At 35.8% G+C, this 24977-nt stretch overlaps 1 protein-coding gene and 1 long non-coding RNA gene across 2 annotated transcripts; one reads left to right on the forward strand and one right to left on the reverse strand.

The window, feature by feature from the left end:
• Nucleotides 1-6902: 6902 nt before the first annotated feature.
• On the forward strand, nucleotides 6903-23352 carry LOC125651216 (plasminogen-like). The gene is made up of 10 exons (XM_056166051.1): nucleotides 6903-6969; nucleotides 15921-16425; nucleotides 16501-16650; nucleotides 16726-16917; nucleotides 17328-17440; nucleotides 17883-18075; nucleotides 19675-19762; nucleotides 21601-21766; nucleotides 22531-22667; nucleotides 23004-23352. Exons 1-10 carry the CDS (start codon nucleotides 6903-6905, stop codon nucleotides 23172-23174), a joined length of 1782 nt encoding a protein of 593 aa, XP_056022026.1. The 3' UTR covers nucleotides 23175-23352.
• Nucleotides 8792-11171, reverse strand: LOC130054861 (uncharacterized). The gene is made up of 3 exons (XR_008803200.1): nucleotides 10715-11171; nucleotides 9681-9765; nucleotides 8792-9546 (listed from the first exon to the last, which is right to left on the reverse strand). It is a non-coding gene; the product is annotated as an uncharacterized LOC130054861 (long non-coding RNA).
• Nucleotides 23353-24977: the final 1625 nt, after the last annotated feature.

Here is a 24977-nt window from a genome sequence, read left to right on the forward strand (position 1 = left end):
AAGGTGAAGATAACGAACAGTGATCAATCTCAAAACTCCTATAAGCAATACAAAATATCGGTATTAATATCCTATTCAATGCTTTACACTGTATTGCTAGAATAAAATTTTGATTGATTAATAATTGGGACATATCTTCAGCAGATGGGACACTGGGATCTGGTGATATGAAGTTACAGATCCCTATGACATAAACCTGTGAATACACCTTTGATATAAACCTGTAAATACACATTTAATATAAACCTGTGAATACACCTTTAATATAAACCTGTGAATACACCTTTAACATAAACCTGTGAACTCCCCTTTAATATAAACATGTGAATATTCCTTTAATATAACGCTGAGAACATTCCTTTAATATAAACCTGTGAATACACCTTTAATATAAACCTTTGAACACACCTTTAATATAAACCTGTGAATACACCTTTAATATAAACCTGTGAACACACCTTTAATATAAACCTGTGAATACATCTATGATATAAACCTGTGAATACACCTTTAATATAAACCTGTGAATACACCTTTAATATAAAACTGTGAATACGCCTTTAATATAACCTGTGAACTCACCTTTTATATAAACCTGTGAATTTAGATATATCGACTGCATTTTATTTATTAATAATACTCATTTACATCCATGCGTCGATTCGATATACATGTATCCCAGTAAATTCGAAATAAATGACATCACAGTGTATTCCACATCTCCTTCATACCTGAATATTTTGTTGAACACTGGTTCACGATTTTTGATGAAAATATTTTTCATTTTTGTTGTTAAACATTAAAAATATAACTTATTTATTGTTGACAGCCAAAATGTTGACCTTCTGGATACAAGAATAAAAGCAATATTTTAGCTTTAAATCTGTGTTATGTAAACAAAGACTCGAGTCTTTTTATGTAAACAAACAAGTGAAATGTTGATTTTGTAATGTAAAGCATCTTGATTTTGCATAATCACAAATTTTAACTTTTAGATGACACATTTTACCCCCAAATTGCTTGAAATGTGAAAGATATAATAAACTTAGATCAATATCCATTTCTTTTGAAAATGTCGTAAACAATAACATACCCCAATCTTTGTTCACAAAACAAATAATTATAACTTTCTAAAATGAGCTTCTGTGATAATGTATAACCTTGATTTTTATGTGAAATCTTTTAAACATATTAGACAGTAGATTTTGATCATTAAAAGTGAAATAGAAAATTTTGTAGAAAATCTTGAATCAGTCCCTTTAACGGCAAACTAACAACTCAACTGTATTACAAACGGAATTACTTCAGATTCTCCATCGTAAGCTTCCCATATCTATGTAGCAATATTCCATTAACGCCTGTATATGATGTTTATATATCTCAACTGATTCGATAGCAAGAGCTTGTTCTGCGTATGATCATTTTTAAATCGAGGCAGACAACTGATAAACAAGCTGATGTTACATGGGTTTTAACAGTCTCGTTAAAAGTCAACATTTCTCAAATCAGAAGGTCATTATAATGATCTAGTTTGCCAATAAAATATAATATATAAGCAGGTGTCTAGGAAGAGTAAGCATCCCCTTTTGACCGGTCACACCCATCATGATTGCTCTATCTTGGTTAGATAAACGGAGTAATCCGTAGTCAAAATCAGTATGCAAAGAATGACCTAACAATGGCCTACAGTTTTGATATTTATCCCCTTTCACCGGGAGTTGGTGGCGTGCTTACCATTGCGATCTTACCCTTTACATGCATAGTATTAACAAACAGTTTATCGTAAAGTCTGCGTTGCCAAATTCTTTATTGTGCTGGGTTTTAACAGGTTGTATTATATTTATGATAAAAAGGTTTATTTTCTTCGATTTTATGGAAAGATCTCTTTAATATGTGCACTTCGTCAAACTGTAGAGTTTTGGAAAGGTGTATAGCCGTATTTGACGTTTATTTCTGTTCAAGATGTAATGCAATTAACACCGAAAATATCAGAAGTAATCTGTTAAATATATCCGAAGCTCTAAATTCTTAATTGGAAAGGGGGGGGGGGGACGGCAAGGGTTGATCTTTCAGGTCAATTCATCGGTTAAATTTTACATTTCCATTATAGAACTCTAGCATATTTTTTATTTCAACTTCATAGTACTTGTGCATGAAATCAGAGTAGTGTTTAACAAAGTAATTTTTTTGGATGACTGATCACTAGATGAAATGTGAAGATAACGAACAGTGATCAATCTCATAACTCCTATAAGCAATGCAAAATATAGAGTTGAACAAAAACGGACCCGTGGATATTCCAGAGGTGAGATCAGGTGCCTAGGAATAAGCATCCCCTGTCGACCGGTCACACCCGTCGTGAGTCCTATATCTTGATCAGGTAAACGGATTTGTCCGTAGTCAAAATCAGTGTGCCAAGAACGGCCTAACAATAGGTATGAAACACGTCAGACAGCATTTGACCAAATGATAGGTTGTATTGGCAAACTACATCTTTATAACGACCATAGAATTTGCGAAATGTTGACTATAAGCGAGACTGTTGAAACCCCTGTACTATCAACTTGTTAGTCAGTAGCTTATTTCGATTTAAAAACTGACTATACGCAGAACAAGCTCTTGCGTATCGAAGTTGAAATACAAACACCATATGCAGGTGATAATGGAATATTGCTACATAATATGGGAAGTTGACGATGGAGAAGCTGAAATTATCCAGTTTGTCATAAAGTTGAATTGTTAGTTTGCCATTAATATCTACTTTCAATAAAATATCTAAGTATGAAGCAGAAGTGATTTGAATATTTGTGTTTTTCATTTTTGTTGAAGACGCAACTGTCTATGATGTCAAAAGAATCTAGTCTTTAATTTACCGCGGGGAATGGTCGTGTAAAGTGTTGAAAAGTCGTACGTTTTGATGTTGTTGATTTGAGGAAAGTTTTGCAATTTCAAGTTTACTAAAAGTTCTTTAGAATCTTTTTAGAATCCACGTTTGATTAACACCACTTCTGACATATGTAGTCGCAAAGTAAGTTTGAAGTTTCTCCTTCACAGCTGTTAATACTTTCGTGAGGAGGAAAGATAGGGGCTTGGTAGAGCACTTACTGGATCCAGCAATGTATCTTTGTTTGTAAGGGTTTTTATGTAGTTTAGGAATCCAGTATAGGTACGGTAACTCATACGGTATTCATTCAACCCATTAACTGGGATATTAAATGTGTCTAAAACTGAAGCATGGTTTCGAAGAATTTCATCTTTGAAAGGGCAGTTGGAGTATAAGTACGATTACCAAAAGTGGAGTTAATGCCAAGTTCGATTAAAATACAGTAACTGTTGTAAGAATGAGCCTTACAAACGAAGAAAATGTTACAAGCTTTGCCAGCTGGAACCAAAACATATTCCTCATGTAACCTATCTAACTCTTTTATCACTTCTGGTTTAGTAAACACAGAAGGATAGGTGGTACGTACTTTTGTTTTAATATGTCTAATGCGGGATTTTAATATTCATCATACTTTTAATCCATTCTGACAATGTATCAAGTTCTTTTTCATATTTTAGCCCATCGTCTGGCATAATCTTCGACAGAATTCATAATAGAGATGAAGTTCTGTCACCAATTGAAAGACCAAGGTTTTCTGTATTTAGGACCTTTTATAATAAGCGATATAAGGTCCTCATTTTCAACTATACCAACATCTCCAGTAATGACATGTCCAGCTGGACTATAGTTGAAAGAAGATGAAGAACAAGAACACGTAGGTGGATTAAGTGTAAGATGGTCTATATCTAGGCACCGCAAAGTTTGTTTATAATTAAGAAGTCTGGATGCAATAGTAGAAGCATATTTGTAGGAAATACTGGGTGTGCCACACAGAAGTAATTTACATTTGCATCAGTCTCTCATAAATATGCTTTATGCTTCATGATTCCTTTTTCACAAATTTTCATTTCAATGTATCTTTGAATATTATTAATTCTAACATATATACCAGCCCGAAACATAGCTATATAAAATACAGATGTCACTTTCCTCTAATAACCCTTAGCGGGGTCCTTGCTGACCGTGTTAGTTTTCTAGTTGCCGATGTTTTTTATTTCACCCGATGTTTTCAATAAATTCTACTGTAAGTTTATTTCAATCTATCATTTCCTATAAAAAGATTGTCTAAGTCTAAAAATGCAAATGAATATCCCCTCTCAGTGATTTTTTTTGGGCTAAAATGCCACCGATATTCGGCTGTTTCCCCTCACGAAAATTAGCTATTTTTTCCCAATTATATATATATGTTTTTCCCAATTTCAAATCTAGGGAAATTAGGCCATTTTAAAAAAAAAAGGTTACCGTATATTTCTGACAGAGTAAATACGTTTTTTTTCTTCAGTTTTATTCTCCAAACCACTGCACATGCAAAAGGTTTTGTAAAGAATATGTAAAACAATAGAGGCATCCATATAAGCAGATATGCAGCGATGTATATAGCTTCCAGATGCACATTAAGCCATATTGTTTACAATTTAGTTTGACCACCATTTTTTGTAGGAAGTGGCCAACAGTATAGGGTTTTCCTAAAATTCGAAAAATACAAAACAGGAGAGACATTCTGGAAACTTGATTATTAATATAATATTTACAAGATTATGGGTACAAATGCTGGTGAATTAATAATTTATTATTTTCTTTATGAAATTAGACAATAAGTATTTCTTAGAAAGAGTAAATAATATATATACAAGGTGTGACTTCCAATACATGTTTAATGTTAAATAATGATTTATTCTATGATTTTAAATCGGATCTGAAATAACCCTCAAACAAAAAAATTGTTATTTGATTATTTTATGCATCTTTACCAATTTAATTTACTATGAATGATTTTTCCCAATTTGAGGAAAATGTTGCTAATTTTTCCCAATTCAAAAGGAGGAGTGGTAGTTTGAAAAAAAAAAAAAAAATCACTGCCTCTTGAATAAATACAATTCCTTACTGGTCTAGTATCACATTTTTGGTCGATTTTTACAGAATACATACCGAAATTTCTATTTTCGGTGCTGTTAATCTCTTAATTTGGGAATTGCTTGAAGTACGCATTTAGCTGTTGAAAGGATAATTATATACCTATTTAGGATTACAATTATCGCTGCATAAAATGTGTCTTCATCAATAAAACCACGTATGATTCCCAAACATACCACATAATTGAACCGAATGTCCGATAACAACAGACTTGCCGATTACGCGTTTACCCGCGTGATCAGTGAATGAAATTTACAAGCTCGAGCAAGCAAATAGCACGCTGTTATCGGAACAATAGTAAGTCTACAAAAATGTGTAACTTTAAGATTGACATCAAACGATCATTATCTTGACGTGATCTCAAAATGTCCTCAATACAACCTATCATTGGGTCAAATGATGTCTGCCTTGTTTCATACCGATTGTTAGGCCTTTCTTGACTCCGTTTACCTGATCAAGATATAGGGCTCACAGCGGGTGTGACCGGTCGACAGGAGATGCTTACTCCTCCAAGGCACTTGATCCCATCTCTGGTATATCCAGGGGTCTGTGTTTGCCCACCTCTCTATTTTGTATTGCTTATAGGAGTTGTGAGATTGATCACTGTTCGTTATCTTCACCTTTCATCATTACATTGCTCCATTGTCCTATTTAAAAGCACGTAATTGCTACATAAGGATTAATGTATAAATTTTCAGTAACTGCTACATGAGGATTATTAAATACATTTTCTGAATAATCACTGGTCTGCTATTAGGTAGAGATTATAATCCTATTGTGCGATTTTCATCACACTACATATTTTCTCCGTTTTCTTTAAAATTTAATATCTTATTTCATTGCTTGAGATAAAATCACATTTTTAAAAAAACATGAAAGTATGAATTACGACGCTAGACTCCGGTATACTTATAGATACATTCTGCTACTAAATGATGTCAGGGTCCATACATCCCATCACTAATGTTATATCTACTGTTCGTAAGTAAGGCTGCAAATAATAATGATGAACATTTCAAGAATTGCATATTTTGCTCATAGATTTTTCTTCTCCTCACAGTAGTAACCAGTCGAGAGCATTACCCACAATTCCAATGTTTTTAACTTTGATATCTTTACACATTGAAATGATAGCATTTACTCATAGACACTGCAGTTGTGAACAATGCGCGTATGAATCTTGATAAGTATAGTACGTCTATTTTAACATCTGGAATTTCCGACAAAAGTAAAGGGTTGAAACTGTAACGTTTCGCACCGGCTTCATGAAGTATGTGGGCGTGAAGCGTCGCGGGTCATACTTGTATTTTCAAAGATGTCTATATTGAGTCGGAATTTCTTGTAATATCAATGACATTTGAATAACACAACAGATAGATCCGCAAGGGAGGTGTTACTATTCGAATTTTCTGCCTGCTAGTATTCTGTCAAGTTTCAGTACCATTAATCATTTTTTTTTACCTGCATCGTTATTAGTATTCTAAATTATATCAGCCACTTTCAATACTCTTTTTTCTAATATAATTTTCCAGGAAAAAGCGTGCATTTACAACATCTGTATATCGCTATATATATCGTTTATTCGTTATCATTATAAAAATGATTAAATACATGCAAAGCGAGGTCACCATTTCGTCCCCAATATATTAACGCAGAGATGAATTATTCCTTGATCATAATTTATACACAAAATTGACCACAAGACTCTTAAATGTCATTACTTGACGTCCATTCTGGCATATCATAGAGGTCCAAAACCTGGCTGACCAGCGAATGCTAGTGGATTTATCAGCTGATCACAGGCTCTCCGTCGTTTTATGGCCAAGAAAGTATAAATAAATTTGTTAAAAATGAATATAGACAGTACGGGAGCCGCGTTCTAGTCATGGTGAATTTTGTGGTGATTTCTGTGCTTTTATGCGGGGCTTTGTCCGAAGCAGTCAGACTTAGAAGTAAGTCAGTGAAATTTGTTCTAAAATGTTTGTTTATGCGGGGCTTTGTCCGAAGCAGCCAGACTTAGAAGTAAGTCAGTGAAATTTGTTCTAAAATGTTTGTTTAATCTTTCGTGTTCTTGCTCGGATGGTTTGCACTGTCAATGCTATTTCGTTTGTATATGGCGGCTCAAGTTTGGTCTTGATTTGTGAAGGTGACGGTTACGAAGATAATTTATATGCCACCTCTGTTCAGGGATCTGGGCTATCCGAAGCATTTATTGCAGTGTGAAAATGCCTTGAGCAAGTTTAGTCTAGATGCTGTCCGCTGTGTAACTCCTTGAACTTCGAAAAATTTCAATATCACTCAATGGGAAAACTCTTTCTGATCTCTTGTGATCTGAAGCTAGTCTCGATTATATCATAGCAAACGTTGCATATTAATTCTTGCAAATATTTTTAAAGTTTATATACTTGAATCTATTTTTGAAAACTCCAATTCTTATATGATAAAACCATAAATATATTTACATGAACACCAGTTTTTTGCCATTTCTTGTAATGCGACGACAGGAAAGGTAATGTTTTCTCGACTGCCTGTTTTTTTTTTTTTATTAACTCAAAATGTCACTGTAAATGTTTTGTTTTTGTCTTAAGGTAGAGATTGATAGGTTGATGCTAAAAAAATTAACCATTGAATTTTTTTTATTTTGATATATGTTTATGATGAAGCTTCGATATAAAACATAATAAAAAATCAATGTAGGTAATCGACCTTGTTTTTGAGAAATATGGCGATTTTAACAACACCTTCTTTAGTCCTTGTAAAGCGTAAAAAGTGAAGAAAAATAAGTAGAGAGCAATATACAAATAGAGCTATAACATTTTTATTGTAAAAAGGATCATAACTTGTCATATATGGTTTCAAACAACCTTTCACATCATTGTATATTACACATCAATTTCAAGTTCAGCAATCATTATTAACATGCAACAACATTACTTCAACAGAGCTACATTGGCCAATTACCTTAAAACAGTGCACAATATTTGCACACAGGGTCATACCTTTGCTTAAGCTGTAAAAAAATTACCCATCAAATTTCTTATTTTATTTCATTAAGTGGTCAGTCTATTAGTAAGTAAAATATATGAAAAAAATTATACACCATAATGGGGTTCAATATGGAACTAGCAAAAAATTCTTAACCCCACCCCCTTTTAACAAACTACACATTTTCGTAAGAAAAAGGGTTATTAAAAGATGTTGTAAACAATCCATCAAAAACAGCTTGCTGAAATTCGAAGATTCTTTGTAATACCTTTTTTAAATTAATAAATATAATACAGAAAGTATGTATTTCAAATTTTAGCTTATATTTTGTTGTAGTTCTCGTTGTTGACCTTTGTGCACTTACACTCAGAATATAGATTTATCATACGTCATCATATTTGATGATTAATATCAAGAGTTTTCCCAAATAAAAATCCCCATAAAAAATTGAAATACAATTTATATTTGTTAAAACAAATGTCTCCATTACATCCCAACCCCTTTAATATACTGCATGGTATGGAGGAGAAAGAATGAGCAGGAACATAGACGTCATGAATTGCACTCGGTGCATTGAGAAGAAAGATTCAGCCAGCAGAGATAAACTACTGACCTTTTTATAACTTAGAATGTTTAAGCATTCCCAAATTACCTCTTTGAAAATTGAACATGACAATAAGAAGGTTTCTATAAGCTATTTCAGGGGCGGATCAGGAATTGAAGTTGGGAGGGGGGTGCAACTGTATGAGGCAGGGGTCTGGGGGCCGCCTTGAAGGGAGGGGGGGGGGGGGGGGGCGATTCCCCCAGAAACTCCTGGATTTTACAGATTTTTTAGGGCTTAAAATATGTCTCCTATGTAGTCATTTTTATTATTTTCTGTCATTTCTAATTAGGTGAAATTAATAAAATAACGCAAATTTTAAGGGTTTTTGGAAAAAGTAGCAGTTCTCCCACTAAAAGTAATTCAATAAATCAAAAGATTTTGTCAGACATTTATTTCTCTGAGAGTGGAGGAAATTATGGCTTCTTTTATCGTATATATTTCTCTAAACAAGAGACCACGATTTACTTTAAACTTAAAAATTTTAAGGGGGCTCGCGCCGGTTGCTTGGATAACTTAGAATGCATGCATATTGCATTCACAGTATATATGCACCGAGTGTGTGTAACGGGGGTGGGGTGGGGTTAGAAAATGAGAAATTCAAACACATTGATTAAAGTTATAAAATTGGTATTTTATTTTCATTTAGAAATGTTTACTGATTTTGATATATCAAAAACTTAGAATAATCAACAATGACACTTCCTCTATATTTATACAATGTTATTGTCTTTAAAAAAGACATGTAATACATGAGTACATGTACTTGTTTTCCATTAAATTCACTTTAGTATGTTCCACAATATATCCATTGCTCTGGGCTCACAAATACATTATTGATTCTATCCAAGTCCCACATTTTGCAGAAGTTCTTGAATTTTCTCTGTAACCTGTAAAGTTGTGGGGTCCAGGGGATATGACATCATCAATGTAAATGAAGTACCTGTTATAAAAAATATATTCTGTATATTCAAATATTGAAAAAAAGATGAATATCTAATATACTAAGAATTGTCTTTATAAATGTCTGGTGTTAAAATGAAAAATTCTATCTTACTAAGATAGAAAATATTGTACCTTTCTTGCTGATTTTCATGGCAAATTGCTGTTGAAGTTGTTAGCTGGAAGCCCATTTCAACTTGCACTGGTCCTTAGGATGATGCTTAGAAAAAAATCATCATAATTAATATTTGCACAGTCAGTATTAATCATTAATTATACTGTGTCAGACAATGTCAATTTTAAAATTGTGTGTCTCAATGCATGTTTAGTGAACTTTAAAATGCTGATATATTGAAAATTACACACATAACATGTATTTTATTATGTTAATTTTTAAAATCTTGTCTGAAATCAGTATTACATATGTAACACTACATGTATGTTAAATGTGTGCAGTGCAGCAATGTGAACTCTTGCAATAGTAGTACATCTGCATGATTGTTATTTATTTCATATTGTTATAGTTACCTTCTATTTAAACTGTACATACCCTCCGTACCCCGGGTCCTTAATGAGGTGAATAAACATCATAATTATCATATTACAATATGAGATGACAGATATGTTTTCATAAACTGCCAGTTCATTCTAATAATATCAAAACAAGTCAACTCTAGATTTATCAGACCTGTCTCCTTTACGGAGTGTGGGTCAAGAGAAGGACATACATATCTTATTTTCATACAATACATTTATTTGCCTATGAGGGGGGCTTGTGATTTTACAAATATTTTAAATAAAGTTTTGTAGACCTACATGCTTGCATGAAACATGAACCCCCAGATTTGAAATATCTCTTAAGTCAATGAAATTTCAAGATACTATAAGTACTATCATTTATACCAAATAGAATTTTAGTGCAACCCCCCCCCCCCCCCCCCCCCCCAAACTTGTGAGAGCCCTATTTATTTTTTTTCAAATCTGGCATATACATGACATCCATTTACAATTACATGCACATGCAGGAGTTATATTTTGGGCACATATGGAATACATAAATGCACAACAAATGAAACAGCGTTTATAGATGTTATTATAAAATCGCGTCGTGAAATAGCAGAGGAAAAGTGGGTTGAATACAAATTCAATTTGCCATTTTTTTCACTTACCAAACGAAATTATGATTTCGTTGTCCACGTTGAATGCATCCATCGAATTCCTCTTCTCAGAACAAACTTTGTTTAAACTCTTAATTACTACATAAACAGTATTGAAACTCGCAGCACTCGGACATCACGATCACGCTACATCAACAACTTTGTTTACGTAGCGCAGCTATGCATGGTGGTGAATTTCGTGAGGTAAAAAGTGCCATTCTGCACGGACGAAACATTTAGTCCACTATTATTACATTGACGTATTCCTTATCTAAACTATGGCCAAATTTCTATATCTTTCGTCGAGACGACCCTCTCAATCATCGATTCAGTCACAGCAACAACTTGTACTTTCGGAACCCCTTTTTGTTTTTCAACTACTCTATGGCGATGTACGGAATTCCGAAAAATAATTTCACGTGAAAATACACGATTTTTACTGATCACGTGGTTGCTATCGGTCTCTACCTTAAAACCATAATTAAAGCGATTTTGTGTACAAGATTGATTCTTCTACTCAAAACACTGGACACTAGCAAATAGTATTTATTTTACATATAAAACATAGGTTTCATTCATTTTACTTATAAAACATAAATTATAGGTTTCATTTTCAGTATTTTTAAAGGATTGTAACAAGTGGCGTTAAAACATGCATATCTTTTGAAAGATAAGAATGGTTGACCAATATGAATGTTTGATACGACTTTGCGCTATATCTATAAAAGGCAGATACCAAATTATGCACTTTTTCATCCTTATCGCCGCAATACGGGAAAAGTAGTCCATTTTGGTGTCATCAAGTAGGGTTAATTACAATTATCACACAGAGTAATTAGCATATACACCCTTCATCTAATAAATCAAACTTCATTTTTAAGAAAATGAAATGAAAGTCGTTTTAGGGAGTCTATTTTGGATGGCCGCATATTGTGGAAAGCCACAGGTCCTCCAAATGCTTAGCACGATTTATATATATATATATATATATATAGTAATACATTAATATGTCCAACTGTTTTACTGTATAGTGAGAAGTAGGCGTGGTCTATTCCACCAGCGTAGGTGTTACTCAGCTGAAGGGGGTGCATTTGTTTGGTCGGATGGAGAGCTACACGCGTGATCCTGATTTGCTCGTTTGCAGATCTCCAGTAGATCTCTTTCGTCTACTTCTCAAATAACAGTTCTAGAGAAACCAGCTGGAGTCTGGGTCTGAAGGGATGCTAATCTTTATACACAGTCATTGCAAATGTCACTTACTGAAATACACGTGGAATACGGGGAGGGGGATTTGATTAGACAACACAGGTATAGCTGATGAATTAGACAACATAGGAATATTCTTGAATTACATGTATATGTAGATAAAATGAATATTGAAATTGCAATCTGATTTAATTACACTGCTAGATCAATGCCTTTTTGGTGATTTTTTTTTTATTTCATTCAAAATCATACTCTCGATTTGTCGACCAAGGATTTTAATCGGGAGAATACTTACTCAGTACTGATACTTGCATATTTCTTACTCGATCCCTAATCGTTTCCAAATATAACATTAATTTGTCAATGACCCTTAGATTGAAATAACTTTATTCACAGTATACTTCGGATAGTCAATTAGATAAGGGAGGGGGAAGCGAGCGGCTGTTGTCGGTGAAACATGGTCAAACACGAGTATTCCTCGCAGCACCATGATTCAAGAATGCCGAGGATTACCAGCTTCTTTTATTGAAAAAACAGCTTACTCGGTTAAACAACGGTACGATCTAATCACCAATCAATCAAACTGAGGTCTACTGTTGGATGTTTAATTGACGGGCGGCGGAACATTGGCATCGTTTGGGGGCGGTGACTAAGACAGAATTGGGTCTTTTAAGACCAATTTCAACGCCCCCTTTTTTTCTTTCTTTTCTTTTTTTACCGGAGAAGTAGGCGTGGCCTATTCCACACAGACGTTGTTGACCTCGAGTACTCAGGGCCTGGAGGGATGTTAATCGTTGATTAGTGTTATTCACTGAAATGCACCGGAAATGGAGTGAGACCTCAAATTAGACAACACGGGAATATTTGTTGAATTAGACGATACGGAATTTTTTTTTTTTTGATTTGATTTTTTTTTTTGATTTAGACAATGAATATTAAATTGCAATCTAATTTAATTACACTACTACATGTAAATTAAAGCCGCTTGATTTTTTTAATTTATTGCTATTGGCTGAAATACACAGGAAATAGAGGGGACCTCCAATCACACCACACAGGAAGATTTGTTAAACTAGATAATCAAATTTAATATTGATATTGCAGTCTAATTTAATAACACTACGACATTAATGCCTCTGATTTTTATTTCATTAAAAATCATACTGTCATTGGCTTTTTTCTGTAAAGAAGTATTTGAAATAACAAAATATTTGGGACGGTACTGTCTAATCAGATTATTTTGCAATATTGCCATTATTGCGCAGAGATTCAAAAGTTTATTTTTTCAGTATATGTGATGATTGTTTGGTTTGAATGTAAGATGTCAAGATATCTGCAGGACGAATCAAAGGAAATTATTTTGACACCCCCCCCCCTTTGCATGTGTGCAGCATTAGAATAATTTTGCATGATTCATGAAAACCTTATATATTTATGAATCAATTAATTAAAACGTTGAAATAGAAGAACATGTTCTGTATGTTGGTTCGACCTGTCATTGCGTAACATTTTAAGACTTTTTACGGCATGATTGGTGGTATGATTGGATCATAGTGACGTATCAAAATGGCCGCCGATTGCAAAGCACCGCCGAGGAAAGGGATAATTTAATTATTTTACACATATATGTTTAAATAGAGGTTAGTTTATTATCTTCAAAATGCTAAGAGATGAAGATTTATTAGTATTTCATGGGATTTCTTAAATCGAAGCAGGCTACTGACAAACAAGTTGATGGTGCAGGGATTTCAACAGTCTCGTTTAAAGTCAGCATTTCGCAAATATAACGATCGAGTTTGTCAATACAACCTATCATTGATTTAGTGCACTTTTAACAGTTCTATCAAAATATTATATATTTTTGGCAATAGTATGGACTAATTATAAACATTTTTCTAATACCATTTACTCGGTAGCACATCTGGTATAATGTTGGTTTTTCGCATTTGCAAACCTCAGACAAATATCAAGTGTGAATACAGCTAATCTGAACCCAGAGGTGTAATAGTACTAGGCTAAATCCGAATCCAGATTTCAAATTTAGAATGTTTAATAGTATTAGGCTAAATCCGAATCCAGATTTCAAATTTAGAATGTTTAATAGTATTAGGCTAAATCCGAGTCCAGATTTCAAATGTAGAGTGCATAATAGTACAAGGCTAAATCCAAATCCAGATTTCAAATTCGGATTCTAAAATAATGACATTTCTTAAAATTAGCATTTTACCTTACAATAATTATTTTTAAGGAATTTAACACCCCACCCACGAGTTGCTGAAAAAACATATCCGCGTCTTTCTCGTCAAGTCATCAAATTAACAAGACTACCGCCAACAGTACATAATACGCCCGTGAAGAAAAGCTAATATAGGTTACACCATAGAACTTGGCTTCAAGTAGTATCAGCAATCATCAGGGTGTGGCATACTATCTTTGCATCGAAAAAAACAAGACAAATAATGTACTCTCTATGTAACATTTTCACTTGGTATAAGATGTATCTGTACAAGTTGAATGGTCATTGTCCCAACGAATCGGTCTGGATCCTGCTACTACGACCTTGACATTTGACCTAAAAAACAATATGCATCCTCCACTTGGCATAAAGTGTATGTATACAAAGTTTGACGGTCCTAGCCCCAACAGTTCGGTTTGTATACCGCCTACAAGGTTTTCCTACTATGTGACACTGTGACATTGACCTTTGACCTTGAAAAATAATAGATATCTGTCTCTTATTATGGTGATCAAATGTACCAACTTGCAAAATCTTGGAGCTTACGTTTCAGTTTGTATCCCGCCTACAAGGTCTTCCTACTGTGATACTGCAACCTTGACCTTTGACCTCTAACCTTAAAATCATTAGGCATCTTCCTCTCGTCAAGGTGATCAAATGTACCAAGTTGCGATATACTGGAGCTTACAGTTCGGTTTGTATGCTGCCCACTGGGTTTTCCTACTAAGTAATACTACGACCTTGACCTTTCACTTCTGACCTTGAAAAACAATAGGCATCTTCCTCTCATCATGGTGATTAAATGTACCAAGTTTCAATATGGTTTAGTTTGAATCCTGCCTACAATGTTTTCCTACTAAGTGATACTACAACATTGACCTTTGACTTCTAACCTTGAAAAACAATAGGCATCTTCCTCTCATCATGGTGATCAAATATACTAATTTGTAATATCCTAGATCTTACGGTTCGAATTGTATCCTGTCCGCAAGGGTTTCCTACTACATTTGTAGGTTTTCCTACTATGTGATACTACGACCTTGACCTCTGATCTTAAAAATCAATAGGTATTTTTCTCTCATCATGGTGATCAAATGTACCAAGTTGTAAAATCCTGGAGCTTACGGTTCGGTCTGTATCCTGCCCACAAGGTCAGGACAGACAGACGACGCCATACCATAATACGTTTCGTCTTCGACGGGCGTATACGAGGGCTGTTCGATATGTAATGTGTATTGTACCACAGCGCGATAACGCTTTGCACGATTTAATGGATTATGATACTTTTGGATAGCTCAATTCAATATCTTTTCAACGGTATAAACACGAGCCTTCAGCTCCACATAGTTTTAAACTTATAGTCATTTTAATAGAGCCAGTCGTTGACCACTGTTGTAAAAATGGTTGGGAAATGGATTGAGAATATTGAAGAAATTAGAGCTTATATAAAAGTTCGCACAAAACTCGGTCATTCGGTAATGCAGATTTTTACTGAATTCGGGGAATTTTATGGTTCTGATAAGGTATCTTATGTTCGATCGAAACACCATTTCAGATGTGCAAATCATAAATCTTTGTTGTTGTAATTAAGCATGACATTGGTTACCGTTCTTTCACTGATCACTTTACTATCACCCGAGTCGCTAGAAGGCATCAGTGATCAGTAAGTTAAAACAAGGCACCACACCGCCTAGACATTGTTAGTCTCTTGCATGTAGTTTGATACATAAACGATACACAATAAAAACAAATTAATCTCTTCTTTGATTTTCTCAGGACAGATAGCAGCACAAAGGTACGATAATCGTGGAGGAGAAGGCCCGGGGCTGTTCTCACGAGAACCCAACGCCAACCCGACAGGCCCAAATTCATACGACAATCGTGGTGGAGAAGGCCCGGGGCTGTGGTCACGGGAACCCAATGCCAACCCCACAGGGCCAAATTCTTACGATAATCGTGGTGGAGAAGGCCCGGGACTGTGGTCACGGGAACCCAATGCCAACCCAACAGGGCCAAATTCATACGACAATCGTGGAGGAGAAGGCCCGGGGCTGTGGTCACGGGAACCCAATGCCAACCCCACAGGACCAAATTCATACGATAATCGTGGTGGAGAAGGCCCAGGACTGTGGTCACGTGAACCCAATGCAAACCCCACAGGGCCAAATTCTTACGATAATCGTGGTGGAGAAGGCCCGGGGCTGTGGTCACGGGAACCCAATGCCAACCCGACAGGGCCAAATTCATACGATAATCGTGGTGGAGAAGGCCCGGGACTGTGGTCACGAGAACCCAATGCCAATCCCACAGGGCCAAATTCTTACGATGATCGTGGTGGAGAAGGCCCGAGGCTGAGGTCACGGGAACCCAATGCCAACCCGACAGGGCCAAATTCTTACGATAATCGTGGTGGAGAAGGCCCGGGGCTGTGGTCACGGGAACCCAATGCCAACCCCACAGGGCCAAATTCTTACGATAATCGTGGTGGAGAAGGCCCGGGACTGTGGTCACGGGAACCCAATGCCAACCCCACAGGGCCAAATTCTTACGATAATCGTGGTGGAGATGGCCCAAGGCTGAGGTCACGGGAACCTAATGCCAACCCGACAGGGCCAAATTCATACGATAATCGTGGTGGAGAAGGCCCGGGACTGTGGTCACGGGAACCCAATGCCAACCCCACAGGGCCAAATTCATATGATAATCGTGGTGGAGAAGGCCCGGGGCTGTGGTCACGGGAACCCAATGCCAACCCGACAAGCTATTCAGGTCAGTGGCGTAGCTACACAGTAACACTGTATCCACGCGCTTACTAATAAATTCGTTAAATTTTTATTACATATTACGAAAAATGTCCTCAGCTTCGGGGGGGGGGGGGGGGGGGGCTGCTTACAAATATTAAAAACCTAGCTACACCACTGCAGGTTATCTTTTTCTCTCATTTTAGAAAAAAAAAAATCAAATATAATGTTATCTGTGTCTAACAAGAGGTGATTTAATCGCTCTGTACTATACATATATTGAGATCTCCATCAATGCTGTATTACTAGCAATCGTACGACGATTAGCTAATAATAGTGATGCAACATAATATATTTACCTGTACCATCAACCATGCTTTTGAATTAAGTATCACCGCAATTTTACACTGTTTTAACATTTGTTCCTTTATATATCAGGAAGAACCTGCGATTCTATGGAAGGTTCCTGCGTGGCCAACGAAAACGAATGTGCCAATGACGTAGTCTCAGGAATGGGTTGTCCGAGAGCTGAAATGTGTTGCCTTCCTAAAGTTTGTACGTAATCATTGGTTAGATCACATATAGATTGCATTCGTATTTCATCGTATTCCATTTAGATTAATATATTATTTATACCTGTTGTGTATACGTCTGTGGTCTCGCCGGCTTGAAGCACTGTTTTCTAAATTGATATGTTATATATGACCTAAGCTGATACACACACGAGCCATCAAACATCATGAAGCTCATACAAACCCACTGTGTTGCCAAAGCGAGCATTGTCGTGTACATAAACCATTCAAACATAAATGAGCGATATTCTTCAGGCATTTCATCATCTACTTCTGTATTTATTCAAAAGATAATTTACTACTTTTGAAGACGATGACAAGTAGAATAAGCATGCACTAGAATGGCGATAAAAACATCCCGATAGTTCTAGCTGAACAATATAGCAATTCATCGCGAAATCATAACAGTAACGATTCTATTTCAGTACCTGAACACATAGGAGGGTTGGAGGGCTTGAAAGGACCTATTCCTGGCACGATGATAGTGGGAGGTACCGAGTCGGCCCGAAACCGATGGCCATGGCAGGTGTCCCTCCAGACAAGTCGGGGATACCACTTCTGTGGAGGCTCTCTGATCAACGAACAGTGGGTCCTCACTGCGGCACACTGTCTCGACAGGTAATAGAACAAGAGTACCGCCAACGGTACAACATACGCCAGTTAGACCTATATCTGTAATCATGCATGATGAGAAAAAGTCCAGAAAACTAATTGACCTACTTGTAGGACCTAAAGTAGGTCATAGTGCACCAATCAAGTTAAAATGTGAACTGATTATGCACTTTTAAATCACAACTCTGATTACGTCATCCATTTCTTAACTGGTTCCCTATTGTGACAGCTTCTCCCAAGACCAGTTAACGTAATCCCGGGACAGGGGACATGTTGAAAATGGATTTATAGCAAGTAAATGTTGATTTCCTTATGACAGTTTTGTGCATTACTGTTAAATGTTTGAAAACAATTTGTCTATTGCGTAAATCCAGGCACATCTGAGTCGAAAGGTCGGACGAAATACAAACCGTCACCGACTCCGGCATTTACACGTTTTCCAGAATCAAAACATGAATGCTTGCGAAGAGAAGTCGATGAAGGTTATGCCTCTCGACTTCTCTAAAGAGAATAGTCTGCGCCCACAACTAAAACGTGCCGTATTTGTTTACAAGTAATAACGGACAAAAAAGCTACAGATCCCTGTTTATAGAAGCAAGTAAAGTTTATAAGTATTTATTAAATGAAATTCGCATTAACAACGGTGGTTACGCTTGTAAATTCTGTGTTAATAAACATAATCGTATTCTCAAACTTGATGAGGAAATTCGGGGTAAAGTGGATGTGTTGAAATCTGAAAGATTAGAGTTGATCAGACAATTATCTAAAGAGAGTGGCATGGCTACGCACATTATATGGTAAATTTATTTCACCGGTGAAGTCAACAAAGAAGCGTCCATTAGTTACAACAGCTAAAAAGTGTCCAGTTTGTTCTAAATCGGCAATCCTCGGATTATTCCACTGCGACCACGCAATGACCTCCGAATGATTTTCTTTCCACCAAAACAAATCATGGAGGCTCATCGATTGGTTGACTAATGAATATAAATATTCATAAAGTTGAGTTTTTTTTTTAATCATACAGCCACGGCATTTGACGTAGTGTAAACAGACACAATAGGTGTGGCTTGCGACGATGTGCAGTGTCATGCTAAAATTTGAGTATAAAAATAATAGGCATTTTTTTCGAATTCATTTCTGCATATCTTGGGAAGAATACGGAATTTCGGGGTGAACTTTGGTAAATTGATTATGTATGAAAGTACTAGACAACTGAGTAGAGTTCGTGCCATTTGGTTTATTGTTTTTTCATCCGCACACTTGGTTAACCTATATTTAGTAAATTCGAACGAAAGCGATATGATTGCTTGCGGTTCTTTACACCTGTATCTGACAAGGGATTACTCCGTTTACCGGTGTGTGTGAATGGTCGACAAAGGATGCTTACTCCTCCTAGGTACCTGATCTCAACTCTGGTGTGTCCAGGGGTCCGTATTTGTCCGACTTACTCTTAATTTTGTATTCTTTATGGATTTATGAGATTGATAAATTTTTGTTCTCTTCGCTTTTTCATGCAAGTGTTTTCATGTCATGTAGATTCAATCTTTCTACCTTGCATATGAACTCTGAAAACTTAAATTGATACCTGTATTTCTGTCTGTGTAGGTCTGTAGATCGCGTTGTATTGGGGGATCATGACCTAACAACTCACCAAGGAACAGAAGTCATCCGCGGGGTCTCGCGCATCGTAAAGGTAGGTGTCTTCAGATTTGTGAAAATGTGCATCGTTAGTCGAAGATATACCAGCCAGAGAGAAATGAGTGCTTAAAATTTCCCCAACCCGTTTCTTATCCTACTATGTCGAATGACGGGTGAAAAATCTCAACATTCTGTTTGTGAATTTCTCATGATATGAGATCTGAAGGCAATTAGGTGAGTGTAGATAGGGGGTTGGTTGGTTGTATATTGTTTAACGACCGCTCAAGAGTGTTTTACTCATACATCATACAAAGACGTCACCATTGCCGGTGAAGGTCTGCAAAATTTAGGCTTACGGCCTTTGAGCAGGGAGGGATCTTTATCGTGCCACACCTGCTGTGACACAGGGCCTCGGTTTTGGCGGTCTCATCCGAAGGACCGCCCCATTTAGTCGCCTCTTACGACAAGCAAGGGGTACTGAGGACCTATTCTAACTCGGATCCCTACAGAATGTTAATTCGGATCGGCTGATACTTCAAATAGCATTGGAAAATTTAGTCTAATAGAAAAGGGTACTTAGAAGAAGACATAGTAATAATTAAGTGGGAGTGACGTTTAAATTATCAGTCAGATTTCTGGAGGTTATTTTGAAATGCGTTTATTACATATATATGGTTGACGTTTGGTGATTGGGTGTTTAAAGTAAGGCGTCTAATTTTCGGGGGGGGGGGGGGGGGGGGGGGGGTTAACATATAGTAACCGTCCCCTTAGTTAAATTTTGCAATTTCTTGATCCGTATACATCGGATTGAAACCAAGTTAAAGGGTTCGCACCTGAGATTTGGAGTAATGTCAATTTTTTGTGAAGCGTATTTTTTATTTCTACATTGAAGGAGAATTAGGAAATTAAAATGAAATACTGCGGTAGCAACGCTTGTTATTGAGATACAGTGTTCTAAACATGACCTTTTTGCGCTTAAGATTTATTTAATTAAACTTAATTTTTCTGTTGGTGTCAACACAACATAAGCAACACAAATCAACCATTATATAAAATAGATACATAATCATGTCTTCTAACACTACAGATAAAAAACATTTAATACTAGTAATGAAAATAAATAATTACCATTTTGCACTTGAGATACGGAAAACTTCATAATATCAAAATTGAGAGGGTAAAAGGACATCTTAGGAGTAATGTCAATTTCCAAGATTTTACATAATTTTCAAGGTCTGGTCTTACAATTGAAAATGGAACTAAAATGGTGGGTGTTGGAGATCAAATTTTTGAATTATTGGCGAAAATATTGAATTTTATACAAAATTTCGAGTAAATTAATTAAAACGTTTTTAAGATCGGTGTTCTGTTTGAAAAAAATATATCAACCAAGTTAATGAATTACAACATTGGAACTAGTTCCAAGTCTCACCCACCTGTATCATAAATCATAAAACTGAAATACATGGATACGAGTATAATAATAGACGATACATTGGATGAAACAGAAACTGTAATAGCATGCAGATTTAGACCTAACTTTTTGATTAATGGATCCTTTCGCCACAAAATATAGTCCCTGCCAAACCTTTTCAAACTTTGAATTGATATAAAAAAATCAACTGGATATTAAACCAGTAAATGCTTAGTTGTAGCATCCTGCGCAGTTGTGCTCAAAAGCTCAGCAGCTAACTTCCTTAATTATATGGTGTCATGTGTGGATTTTGTTTTTAAAAATTAAAAACCTTTTTCAAAAAAATCTTCCAGACTTACGATATGTCAAATACTGTATTACCCATTGAAATCATGTGGGTTTTTTCCCCCTCTCTCTGTCCGAATTCTAAGCCTTTGATTTATGGTTTATATACCAGTGAAAATATGTCTATTTTACAGCACTCGGAGTTCCACAACGGTGGTTCCTATCCAAATGACATTGCCCTAATAAGACTAGACACCCCCGTGACTTTTAGTGCTGCAGTTCAGCCAATCTATGTTCCAAGTGAGGGTTCTTCTTTCCTCAGCACGGAGTGTTGGATCACAGGATGGGGCGAAACAAGAAGTTAGTGGTATAAATTATTTGCTATTATTATTGACTATTCACTAAGTTTGGTACGGATATTATAGCGAGTGTAGCAAGCCCAAATGATAACATATAGGCCTATATAAGGGAAAAGATATAGTCAAAACAAGCAGTGAAATGTGACGTGCTATCACAAGCATTTCTCCGCCCCAACCTGGACACAGCCATCTTTGATCCCTTCATAACAACGTATAATTTGCAGGTTGGCTTACTTTGTCAAGGCGTGATGGAGAGGTAAGAGAAGTCGTGGTCAGAAGATTCGACTTGTGATCCAACTTTGAATTACTTGTTATGTGCCATGTTGTTAAACTTGGACAAGAAAAATGTCCATGTAATATTTCCCCCCTAAACTATCAGGATATTTTTTTGATATTTCATTGCTGAACACAGTTTATTTTTCCACTATTGACACGTGAAGTGAAAATGTAGATCAGTTCTTTAATACAATCTGTGTTTGCGAAGAGGAAATGGTATAAAAATGTACAATTTTCTATTAAATAGAGTTCAAAACTCCTGGAAAATAGAATCACCAAAGCTGAAAGCCGTGAATTCGAAATAAAATCAGCTTTACGTAATCAAATTTGACGAATGTCGTGCATAGATCTTTCTCTTTTTTTTTTTAAAAACATGAAACAATAGTCCGTCAGAATAATAATATGATTTGTGATTTGGTTTATACGTTCATTTCTAAATGAACACAACTTGTATTCATGGCTAAATCTAAATGTAGTTAAATATTGTAGATACCGGAGATCGTACGAAACTAAATGAATTGGTTATCAGTGTCATCGATCAGCAGACCTGCGCGAGACAATGGAGGCCGACCCCGATCCTAAATACCCATATCTGCGTGGGTGACGGGGAGACGGGATCATGTAGTGTAAGTGCATGCAATTATTCAAAATTATGGACGTTCATATTAACATTAATATCATTTCGATAGAATTGGAAAACAAAAATATTTGAATTGTTTATGGTTTCATGTAAAAACAAATTATAGAATGATATTTCAGCTTGTCAAACAAGTAGCCAATCTTAAACACCAACCCGTAATTTGAATCACTTTATTTCCATTTTACGGCATAAAATTCGTAAATTTCTAACTCATAATATTTCTTCAAAATTCCATTAAGAACCTATCACATAAAAAAAAATGTTCGTTCATCCCGAAAATACTTTCAAATTTCCTCATATATGTTTGAATATTTATTTATAGGGGGATTCTGGAGGGCCTCTCTCTTGTATGAAAAATGGGAAATGGACGTTAGCTGGAGTGACGTCATTCGGGGTCACTGGATGTGAAACGAGTGGTTACCCGGATGTGTATACCCGTGTATCTGTATACAGACCTTGGATTGAATATGTGTTAAGGACCGGTGGAATGTAATAGGTTTACAAATTTAAAAAAAAACTTGTCCTTTGCTAATTTGAATTTTAAAACATGTAGAAGACAAAATAATAAAATGCATGTGTTTTTCATCCTTTACTGATTAATTACCATAAAATTCAGACTCACAAATCATTTTGAAAAGTGAACTTGTATCCATATTCACAAATAAAATCTTTTACCAATTTTTATTGGATTTTTTTCGAGAACTGTTCAACCAAAACGCATGAGAAAACTTAGTCCAGGTCCGGTAATCCAAATGTTCCAAAATATGTAAGTCATTTGATTAGAGTAATCCCCCTTGTAACGTGATTCGTCTGGATTATATTATGGAAAAAATTGCCTGCCCTTGTTGAACAAAATTATTTATCAGTACGATGTCCATGATAGATATTGTCTACATGTATCATTTAACACACACACACACACACACAGAGAGAGAGGGAGAGAGCATTCTTCTTTTTAAAAATCCCTTTATTAGCAATCATTTGGTTTCTAAAAATATGACACTGTAATATTCTTATTTCATTTATTAAGTCATTCAAGAGAATACTTTGGTTGTATGTATGAAATAAGACTTGGGTCATTATATATACATGTAGAATAACCCAGTACGTGAATTCATCGGAAGGCTAAAATCATAGGCTTTCATAACTACCCACGGTACGTACATCCATACAATTTTATTTCCTTGGGTTGAGTAGAAACAAAGACTGGAAGAACATTATCAACACTGCCATTATTTTATGTCTTTTAAAATCAAAGTTTCGCACATGAATGTAATCAAAGGAGATTCGAAAATTTCTTATAAAAGCTGAAATGGTATTTTATAAGTTCGCTTGCCAAAACTTTCCAAACACGTGATGTACATTGTATAGCATTGCGCAACACATAGCTAGTTGTAACAAACATATCTTTTTGTTTCTTTCTCCCTCTTTTTTCCTGATATCTGACCAAAGTACTGATTTTGATATAGTACGGTGGTTTCCAGCAGTTATAGCTGGCTGACAAAGTGTATTGCCCATGTCTCCTTCCAACTCAATTATCTAGACTTTTGTTGGGCATTACACAGACATTTTGTAATACATAAAACGTCTGACCTAAGTATACATAAACTTAATCGGCTTGGTCAATATTTTACACTTGAATTAGTGGCCGTCTATTCACTTGTGTATTTAATGTGCCAAACATTGTGTAACGCATTTTGCTGCCATGACCCGGTTAGTCTATTTTCGGTTTCTAAACCTGTAATCAATTTTATTCCGATGGCATGTTTCCTACAAATATTAGTTTTACCTCGGCTGATTTTTTTAATAGTACAAATAGCTTTGAAAGTTTTAATTAGATACCTACTGTATTCAGTTAACGCATCAATAATTGTTGTGTTAATTATGTAAATGTTCTTTAGGAATTTGTGTCAGTGCATAAATACCTTTACGTTTTAGGCCCCCCTTTAAACTGAGATTCGGGGGGCATATGATTTATGGTCTGTCTAACCGTTTGTTTGTCTCACGGTCCGCTAAGAATTTACCGTGGCTATAACTTTTGAATGCATGGTAATAGGACTTTCATAGTTTACATGTGCATTTCCTGTGACAATATCTTTCTTTTGGTACCAAGGTGTTTTATATCTTGTGACCTTGGTCTTGGGCTTTGACCTACCTGAAAACTTTAACCTTGGACGTTTAGTGCTAGGGTTTTCAGAGTTCACACGTGTATTCCTTGTGAGAAGACCATTTCCTTGGGTACCAAAGTTTTTGATCTCGTGACATTGACCTAGGGATTTGACCTACTTTCGGAGAA

Source organism: Ostrea edulis, chromosome 5 (assembly GCF_947568905.1).
Source record: "Ostrea edulis chromosome 5, xbOstEdul1.1, whole genome shotgun sequence".
Taxonomy (NCBI): domain Eukaryota; kingdom Metazoa; phylum Mollusca; class Bivalvia; order Ostreida; family Ostreidae; genus Ostrea; species Ostrea edulis.